The sequence below is a fragment of the Oryctolagus cuniculus genome, chromosome 17 (assembly GCF_964237555.1).
Source record: "Oryctolagus cuniculus chromosome 17, mOryCun1.1, whole genome shotgun sequence".
NCBI classification, from domain to species: domain Eukaryota; kingdom Metazoa; phylum Chordata; class Mammalia; order Lagomorpha; family Leporidae; genus Oryctolagus; species Oryctolagus cuniculus.
This window is the reverse complement of record NC_091448.1, coordinates 51040341-51050432: the sequence shown is the minus strand read 5'-3', so window position 1 is coordinate 51050432 and position 10092 is coordinate 51040341. Positions and strand designations below refer to the sequence as shown.

At 49.8% G+C, this 10092-nt stretch overlaps 1 protein-coding gene across 3 annotated transcripts in view; it reads left to right on the top strand.

Moving 5' to 3' along the window:
• The first annotated feature begins 1416 nt into the window (after positions 1–1416).
• Positions 1417–10092, top strand: part of RABEP1 (rabaptin, RAB GTPase binding effector protein 1) — a 103866-nt gene continuing 95190 nt past the window's right edge. The window contains exon 1 of one of the 3 annotated variants that reach the window (XM_051825323.2): positions 1417–1701. In XM_051825323.2, the coding sequence (XP_051681283.1) occupies positions 1668–1701 (34 nt within the window). In that variant the 5' untranslated portion in view covers positions 1417–1667. The remainder of the gene's footprint in view (positions 1702–10092) is intronic. The other 2 variants (XM_051825324.2, XM_051825322.2) reach the window with 2 other exon arrangements.

The following is a 10092-nucleotide window of genomic DNA, read 5'->3' as shown; positions in this document are numbered from 1 at the left end:
TGGCCAAAGGTTTCCCTGCTGAACCCGGATTTGCTCACCCAGGAGTTACTTAAGGGAGGTTGGGTGTGCCTGTGTGTGGAGTCCTGCTTGCTCTCTCAAAGGCACAGCAGCCTTCTGGGGGATATTAACTGCTCACAAACCTCAACTGAGGATACAGGCCCTCTTTAATGTTAGCAGGACCAGGGGCCGGTGCTGTGGCATAGTGGGTAAAGCTGCCGCCTGCAGTGCCGGCATCCCATGGGTGTGCTGGTCCGAATCCTGACTGCTCCATTTCCGATCCAGCTCTCTGCTATGGCCTGGGAAAGCAGTAGAAGATGGCCCAAGGCCTTGGGCCCCTGCATCCACATAGGAGACCCGAAAGAAGCTCCTGGCTTCTAGCTTCATACTGGTGCAGCTCCGGCAGTTGCGACCATCTGAGGAGTGAATCAACGGAGGGAAGACCCCTTTCCCTCTACCCCCCACATCTCCCCAACTCTGCCTTTCAAATAAATAAATAAATCTTTAAAACAACAACAAAATAGATGCCACCTATCTACTTATTTAAAATTATACACCTCCAAGTAACCACTGCTCTTCCCAGCCTGTGTCTTCTGCTGTGACAGACTTGCACTTTCAGGATCTGCAAGACCAGGGTTGAACTTGGACTACCTGGACTCCTGGGACTGTGTGTACATGAATGAGCTGGTGAGGGGAGCACAGGCCTTGGCCCTGCAGCCCTAGAGATCTGTGGACACAGCAAGTACCCGTGCCACCTCCCCAAACACAGCTGCCCTCTGGCCACTTTTTAGGGGTGCCTCGGCTCTGTCCCACAGGGGATGCACCTGGACAACAGGCCAGCAGTTCAGCTGTCAGAGGAGGGAATTCCGGGGTCACGGGTACCTAGAACTTGGACCTGAAGAAGGGGCACCGGTGCCAGACCCTGTGCACTCCTCACGCCGGCTCTCGCCCTCCCTGGTGTGCACCGTTTCTCCTCCGCCGTTATGAGCACAGGGGCTGTGGCTGTAACCCCAGCATCTCTCGTAAAAGGCAGACTTGTTTAAAGGAAAGCGCATCAGCCCGTGCACCAGAGCACCTGGGGTTTAGGCCCTCTTCTGTCGGAAACAGCCTTTCACGCTTTATTTCCTCATCTGAGCTTTTCTTAGCCATCACGGCAGTGAAGGTCCCAACAGGGTTGAGTGACTCTCCCAAGGTCACACAATCGGGACAGACAGAAGCTACGCACACTTCATTACCCAGCCTCTTCTCCCGTCTCTTACTTTATTTTAACGACTCATCTTGCTTCCGTGCAGGGGTGCCGGCCTGGGAGCGCCCCTCCAAGAGACCAGGCCCTCCCCACCCCCAGGCCTGCCCCGCGCCGCGCTCCCCTCCGCCTTCGCGAAGCCCCGCCCCGCCCCGCCCCTCCCCTCAGGCTCACGTCACGTGCCGCCCCATCCCCCCGCGCCTGCGCACTGCTTATTTCCCGCTGTCAGGATGAGGAGGCGGAGGTCGGCGCTCGGGTCCGTCTCTGCCCGGGGCTGTGGCGGCGCCGGCAGCTCCAGCCTTAGCGGTTCCTCCCTGGGCGGCGGCGGCGGCGGCTCGGTCGACGCCTCCTCCGCCAGCTGAGCCCGCAGGAGCCCGGGACGCCGCTTCCCCGCCCATCCCCGCTCCCCGAGGCCGGTTGCCTGGCCATGGCGCAGCCGGGCCCGGCGCCCCAGCCTGACGGTGAGGCGCCCACCATGGCAGGCGCGGCGGGCGCGGCCTGCCTGGCGCCGGCGTCGCCGTCGCGGGGGGACCTCGGGGCGGGCGGGCGGGCGGCGGGAAGGGCGCGCGCAGGCTCCGGGGGTGACCCGGCCGGGCGGAGGCGTGCGTGCGCGGGCTTGGGCGCAGGGGCCTGGGGAGGCTGTGGCTGGGGAGGGGGCGGGAGGCGCGCGGGGCCGCGCTTGCGGGAGGGCGGAGGGAGGCTGCGGGGGACCTGGCAGAAGCTGGGGAGCGTGGGGAGCTGGCTGCTGGGGGAGCGGTGGGTCCGGCACGTGGGTTCTGCCCGTGGGGAGGAGAGAAATGAGGAACATGTGCTATGTTGGCTAAAGAAAAAAGACTGTTCGCTTAGGTAGCGGTGTTGTGCCCTCTCCCCGCCCACCGTCGCCCCGGCGCACTGTGTAGAACCCTTTTGCATTCAGCTTTGCAACTGAAAAACTAATTCGGGTCGGTAACTATGTTTAGTAGTTGAGAGGCGGTGTGGCTTAGTGGTGAGTGCTGAGGCCAGGGACTCGGATCCTTCACTCGCAGACGCGGGGCGCATGTTTTAACCTCTCTGAGCCTCCGTGTTGTCGCCCATGAGAGGTTATTTCGTGCCTTTTTTATCTGTGCGAATGGCAACGGCACGTATGGCATGTGAAATGATAGTTGAGTATTGTGAGGGTTTCAGCAGTGAGGAGAACCGTGTTTTGCGAATGCCAGGGTCGAGGGAATGTGTCTTGGGTGGCATTTGTGCTCCTGGAAGCGAAGATTCCCCCTCCCGCATGGTCCAGGTTGGTTGTCAGAACCCTCCATGACCTTCTGGAGTGGACCAACCTCTGCTTCCGAGGTTCACCCCATCCGTCCGGAACTGCATTGGTGTTTGGTCTTCGGCAGGATCCAGCTGTATCTAGTTGGGAAAGTCCTTTCAGGCCTGTTCAATGGCAGCGCGTGTGCCCAGCATCTTTAAGTGTGATTGAATGTCGGGATATGCAGAGCTTGACACAGAAGGTTCTTACGACTTGCCTTTGCGGGGTCGCTCTTGAAATGGCCTTTCATGAAAACTTCACTGGGGAGCTTGAAACAATGTTATCATATTTTAAGGCTCTCTGGAAAGCGCTGGACAGCCTACTCGCCTCCCTTGGATTTTGCTAGTTGCCTACGGGGAGACAGCCAGTGGGTACACTTGGAGAGGTCTGAGAACTTGCTTGTAGAAGAGCAGCGAGTCGTTTCTGGTGGGCTGTCCAAGAGAGGAAAACTGGCATGTTTCCGGGCTGCATTTTAATCCTCACCTTTTGCATTTGGTGTCAGGGAAGCAAGCTTTGCTCTTCACAAGCCCTCTTTGTTAACAGCAGACAGAGGCAGAATAGAGAGTGCGCCCAGCGGCTTCTGGGTCTGATCTGGGCTGCTCGGTGTGCCCAGGCGGCCGCTGCTGTCCGGTGAGCTGCGTGGAAACAAAAGTGTGGGGTGGCTCAGGTGACCTGACACCTGGAATCGGAATTCCTGCCTCTTTCGAGACGTGGAATGGTCTTCCTTGTACACGGGCAGAAGTGACTAAGCACTTGCAGGAGGCTAGGAAAAAGGAGCTTCTGGAGATGGGGCACTGCTGCTATTCTTAGTGCAGGTTTATTTCCTATTTTTCAAATCTTGTGACTCTAGGATGAGATTTTGTTTTTGTAGTTTGCAATTACCTTAAATTTATGGAGTAAATGGACAGACACTGCTTACAAAAGGAGAGTGAGCGGGTCTCTTTAGTTGAACGCATCTAGACTAGTTTAGCTTTAAGCATACTTTAATTTCCGAACCCTACTGGTTTAAAAAAAAATTCCAGAATTTTTTAGCACCAAATTGACAATAAAATATAACTGCCTGTCTTTGCCTTTTATTGTTTGTATCCTCTTTAGAAGTGCTTGTCTTTTATAACATTGCCCCCCGCCCCCCACATCTTGCTTTGTTTTTCATGGAGATGTGGTAGATTAGGAAAACGGTAGATTCTTGTATAAATTGACAGGGTAAGATGTAATTTCTTTTTATTTTTATTTTCTTGAACAAGTTTTTCTTTGATGCTGCATTCTTAGCTTATTAGTTTCAACCTTATTTTAATAGTTAGTAAAAATTTAATTATTTTTACCTGAGAATGCAAGGCTTAACATTGTCAAAAATTTTTTTAAAGATTGATTGATATATTTACTTGAAAGGCAGAGTTAGAGAGTTAGGAGAAACAGATCTTCCATCCGCTCCCCAAATGGTTGCAATGGCCAGAGTTCAGCTAGGCCGAAGCCAGGAGCCTGGAACTCCCTCTGGGTCTCCAAGTGGGTGCAGGGGCCCAAGCACTTGGATCATCTGCTGCTGCCTTCCCAGACTCACTAGCAGGGAGCTGGATCGGAAGTAGAGCATCTGGGACTTGAACTGATGCCCATAAGGGATGCCAGTGCCACAGGCTGTGACTTAACCCACAGTGCCACAGTGCTGGCCCCAACATTTTCAAATGTTAATATTTATTTTAATCTAAGTTGAACTGTGTCTTAGACACATCTGTTCTGACTTTATTAAAAAATAGTGCTTTCTATAATCCCTCCATTAAAAATAAGTATATTTAGAAGTAGAATTCTGTCTTCCCCTATCTGCCAGAGATAGCAACTGTTAAGTTTTCTGTCCTTTTTTCCTTTTTTTTTTTTTTTTTTTGACAGAGTAGACAGTGAGAGACAGAGAGAAAGGTCTTCCTTCTGTTGGTTCACCCCCCAATGGCTGCTGCAGCCGGCGCACTGCGCTGATCTGAAGCCAGGAGCCAGGTGCTTCTCCTGGTCTCCCATGGGGTGCAGGGCCCAAGCACTTGGGCCATCCTCCACTGCCTTCCCGGGCCACAGCAGAGAGCTGGACTGGAAGAGGAGCAATCGGGACTAGAACCCGGCGCCCATATGGGATGGCGTCGCCGCAGGCGGAGGATTAACCAAGTGAGCCATAGCGCCGGCTCCCTGTCCTTTTTTCTGTAGCTAAACAAGTGAGATACATTTTATTCCTGAAACAGACGCACTTTACATGCCAAGCCCACTCCTTGACTTTCTCAGTACATGTTAGCTATCACCATTATATTCTTGTGAATAGTTATGTGGCCATGTCATATGCTGTAAGTCGTGCAGGGATTCTCTCAGGACATTGTCATATCATTGAGGTTGAGTACTGTTGTAATACTTCCGCTCTGATTGTATTGATGAGGAAACTCAAACACAGAAAAAGTCAAAGAATCATGCTTAGGGTTACACAGTGAGCAAGCGGGGGCAGCAGGATTCAGATCCAGGTCGTGTGAAGCCAGAGCCCTCTGTCTTGTTCACTAGATCATGGCTACTTTCCAGCTCAGTGTTAGAAGTCTGCCTCTTTTTTTTTTTTTTTTTTAATATTATTTGAAAGGCAGAGCTACACAGAGGAGGAGAAAGGAGAGAGAGTTTGTGTGAGTGTGAGCTTCTACCTGCTGGTTCACTTCCCAAATGGCTACAACAGGTGAGGCCAGGCCAGGCTGAAGCTGGGAGTCTGGAACTCCATTGGGTCTCCCATAGGGATAGCAGGGGCTCAACTACAGGGGACATCTTCCACCATCCTAGGTGCACCAGCAGGGAGCTGGTTGGAAAGTAGAACAGCCAACCCTGGAACCCATACCCATATGGGATGCTGGCGTGGCAGGCAACAAACGAACTGGGTACAACACAACAGCAGCCCTCTGCCTCATTCTTAGTAAAGACAGTTTCATATTTGCCTTTCTTTTGATGGACAAGTAGATTGCTTTCAGTTTTGTCATTATTTTATAAGCAGTGTTGTAATGGATGTCCTTGTGTGTATTTTTCAGACATTTTTCTGTAAGATTGCTGATTTAGTGCTGAGTGATTTAAATTTTTAAAAAGATTTATTTATTTGAGGCCGGCGCCGCGGCTCACTAGGCTAATCCTCCGCCTAGCGGCGCCGGCACACCGGGTTCTAGTCCCGGTTGGGGCACCGGATTCTGTCCCGGTTGCCCCTCTTCCAGGCCAGCCCTCTGCTGTGGCCAGGGAGTGCAGTGGAGGATGGCCCAGGTGCTTGGGCCCTGCACCCCATGGGAGACCAGGAAAAGCACCTGGCTCCTGGCTCCTGCCATCGGATCAGCGCGGTGCGCCGGCCGCAGCGCGCCAGCCGCGGCGGCCATTGGAGGGTGAATCAACGGCAAAAGGAAGACCTTTCTCTCTGTCTCTCTCTCTCACTGTCCACTCTGCCTGTCAAAAAATAAAAAAAAAAAAAAAAAAAAGATTTATTTATTTGAAAGGCAGAGGCAGAGAGAGAGAGAGGTAGGTCTTCATCTGTTGGTTCACTCCCCAGATGGCCGCAGTGGCTGGAGCTGTGCCAACCTAAAGCCAGGAGCCAAGAACTTTTTCCGGGTCTTACACGTGGGTGCAGGGGCCCAAGGATTTGGGCTGTCCACTGCTGCTTTCCCAAGCCATAGCAGAGAGCTGGATAAGAAATGGAGCAGCTGGGACTCAAACCGGCGCCCATATGGGATGCTGGCACTGAAGGTGGTGGCTTTACCCACTATGCCATGGTGCTGGCCCTGTGATTTAAATTTTAATAGCTGTTCCTGGCTTACTCTCAAAAAAAGGTGTCAGTTTGTATGCCTGCCAACTATGGGAGGGGGTGGATTTCCCCCACAATCTTACAAGCTCCAAATGCTGTCAGTTTTAAGTTTGTCTTCTGATGAATTTTTTAAAAATGTACTGTTCAACCAACAGTGTGCCTATTCTATGGTAAGTCCTGTGTTAGACTCGAAGAAATTTAAGGATGAACAAAACCAGATCCAGATTTAGTCATTAATTAGATAATCCCACAGACAAGTAGAAAACCATTTATTCAACTCACAGAAGTGTGTACTGCTTGCCAGGCACAATTCTGGGGTACTTGGGATATATCAGTGGGTAACACAGATAATAACCCTGCCCTGGTGTGGGAGAAGCAGATACTGAACAACAACAAAAATAATCAGATGACATGGATTATCAGGTGATAAGTGCTATGAAAAAAGAAAAAGTGGAGCAGGGTAAAGGAAAGGAGTAGGGCTGATTTTAAATAAGATCTTTGCAAAGACTTGCAGGAGATAGGAGAGTTAGCTGTGAGGATCTGGAGAATAGTGTTCCAGACAAGAGGGATCATTTTTCGCAAATGGCTTAAGGGTGTGTGTATGGTATGTTTGAGGGATGGCATGGAGGTCGGTGTGGCTGGAATAATGTTCCGAGGGTGAGGGGAGGGAAAGCCATGGTGGGCGGGAAGATCTGGGAGAGCCCTCCAGGCATTGTGAAGACTGGCTTTTGCCATGGAGAACCATTGCAAAGATTTTGAACTAAGGAGTGATGTGATCTAGCTGGGCTGCAGGATTGGGATTAGAGTAATAGGGTGGTGAGGAAGGCATGAATTCACTAAAGAGATGAGGGGACTTGGCCCACGGTGGACTCTGCAGGTAAGACAGGGTTTGCTGATGGTTTGGATGTGAGTTGCAGGAGGAAGAGAGAGGGCAGACATTACCCACAGGTTTCTGGCCTGAGCAACCTGGTGGTACACAGTGGTATGATGTCTTAATTGAGAAGCTTGTCCCATTTAGGAGAGGTTTCTGAGGAGGTAACCCTGGAGCTGAGATAGCGTGGGTGAGCAGGAGTCCACTTCTTAGGAGGAAGCAGATGGATATTACAGAACTGCAGAAACAGCCTGAGTGCCTGGACAGGAGAGGTGTGGGTTGGCCTGAATGCTCTGGATCCTTTGAGCTGTTGGGAAGCCACTGAAGGATTTTAAGTGGTAGATGACATGCTGGCGTTCTGATTACACTTAACTTGATCATGGGTGGTTAGGTTGTTAATTATAGCATCGTTTTGTTTGTTGGCCACCTTTATTTTAGGAATTGTCTGTTAAAATCTATTGCCTGTTTTTCCCCTATTGGGTTCTTTTGCTCATCAATTTGTAAATTAAGAGCTGCTAATCCTGTGTGTCCAACTACATTCACCAAAATGAAACTTTCTAAACTTTTCTCTATGTAGCTACTTACCAAATTTTTTCCACTTACCAAGTCCCAATTGAAAGCTTATCCATACTATAGTCTTTTCCTTAGAGGTCTCTGCCTCTTCCCAGGTAAAATTGACTCTTGTCTCCTCTACATACCCCTGTGGGGCTCTCTTACCCTCCAGGAGGGCTGTGTTCCCCTTCTAAGGTGTGAACTCTTGGGCAGAAACCAGAACATTTTCGGAGGGTAAAGATTTATTTATTTGAAAGGCAGAGTTAGTGAGAGACTGAAAGAGAGAGAGAGAGAGAGAGATGTCTTCATCTGCTAGTTCCCAGTGGCTGTAGCAGCCAGGTCTAGGCCAGAAACTCCCATCCCAGTCTCCCATGTGGATGACAGGGGCCCAAGTACTTGAGCCATCTTTTTTTTTTTTTTTTTAACTTTTATTTAATAAATATAAATGTCCAAAGTACAACTTTTGGATTATAACGGCTTTCTCCCCCCATAACCTCCCTCTCACCTGCAACCATCCCATCTCCCGCCCCCTCTCCCGTCCCATTCACATCAAGATTCATTTTCCTGCTTTCCCAGGTTCACTAGCAGGGAACTGGATTGGAAGTGGAGCAGCCAGGACTCGAATTGGTGCTTATATAGGATGCAAGTGGTGGCTTAACCCACTGAACCACAGTGCTGGCCCAGGACATTTTCCTCTTCATAGTTTCAGTTCCTGGTATGATAGAACTGATACTACAAATTTAATGACTTTTGGCTTTGCCTGATGTTCTGTAGGGGTATTTAATGCACAGAATGTAGTAGATAGAAACCAGATAACTGAAAGGAATTCTAGAGACGAGTTATCTGTATTTCACAAATTAGGAACTTAAGGATTAAAGGGGTAGAAGTGATTGAACATTGTAGCTGAGCCAGGACTAGAACTTATTAGTGGAGTGGGACTCGCTTCTCTTCTGACTAGTGTTTCCTTTTGTGTGGAATGAGCCTTTCTAGAAAATGCTGCTTGAAAAGAATGACAGAGGGTACAGCCTGGAAATAGTTAATGAGGTAATCGGCAGTAATTTCTTTTACTTCAGTACTTTCATTCTTTTTTTTTTTTTTTTTTTTTGACAGGCAGAGTGGACAGTGAGAGAGAGAGAGAGAGAGAGAGAAAGGTCTTCTTTTTGCCATTGGTTCACCCTCCAATGGCTACCGCGGCCAGTGCGCTGCGGCCGGCGCACCGCACTGATCCGAAGGCAGGAGCCAGGTGCTTCTCCTGGTCTCCCATGGGGTGCAGGGCCCAAGCACTTGGGCCATCCTCCACTGCACTCCCGGGCCATAGCAGAGAACTGGCCTGGAAGAGGGGCAACCGGGACAGAATCTGGCGCCCCGACTGGGACTAGAACCCTGTATGCCGGCGCTGCTAGGGGGAAGATTAGCCTATTGAGCCGCGGCGCCGGCCATACTTTCATTCTTTACACAAATATTTATTGCTTATGCTTATTGATAATGGGCATTGTGTTGGGGGTATTATAGCAAGGTGAAGTGCTCCTTTCCTTATGGAGCCTTCAAGTTTAGAGGTGAACAGGGATATGCACCACTGATACTGGGATTCCCGGTACAGTGCTTGCCTTAGGGTAAATATGAGCAGTCGATATCTGAAAGGTGACAGCGTACGGTAGTGCGTTGGTTCTTCACAGTTTGCAGATGTTTTGATATCACACGGCAGAGACGTCTTCTATCACTCAATGTTTCTTACCATAGCCTTCTGCCTCTGCTGCACGCTGCTGGGTCCCAGGTTATATTGGAAAAAGTAGCATTTGAATAGAGCCATAAGAGTTGTGTAGAATTTTTGACAGGTGGAGAAGAAATGACAAGTTCCTGGGCAAATGCAAATTGCTAAGATTGAATAATGAAGAAGTACAATATCTGAATGGACTAATGAGTGGTAGTAATGAATCAATAAGTCTATCATTAAAAAACAAAGCCCAGTACCTGGTGTCTTCCCTGTGAATTCTAACAAGGTTTTAAAGAACTAATGCCAATTCTTCGTAAACTCTTGCCAAAAATTGAAGAGGAGGGAATACTTCTAAAATTCATTCTATGAAACCAACATTATCTTGGTATCAAAACCAGACAAGGATGCAACAACAACAACAAAATACAGGCCAATATCCCTACTGAATAAAGATAAAGGCATTGTGGAATAGTGGGTGAAGCTGCCGCCTGCAGCACCAGCATCCTACATGGGCACCAGCTTATGTCCAGGCTACTCCACTCCGAATTCAGATGCCTGCTAATGTCCTGGGAACAGCAGCAGAAGATGGCCAAGTGTTTAGGCCACTTTCACATGTGAGACCTGGCACCTGGCTTTGGCTTGGCCG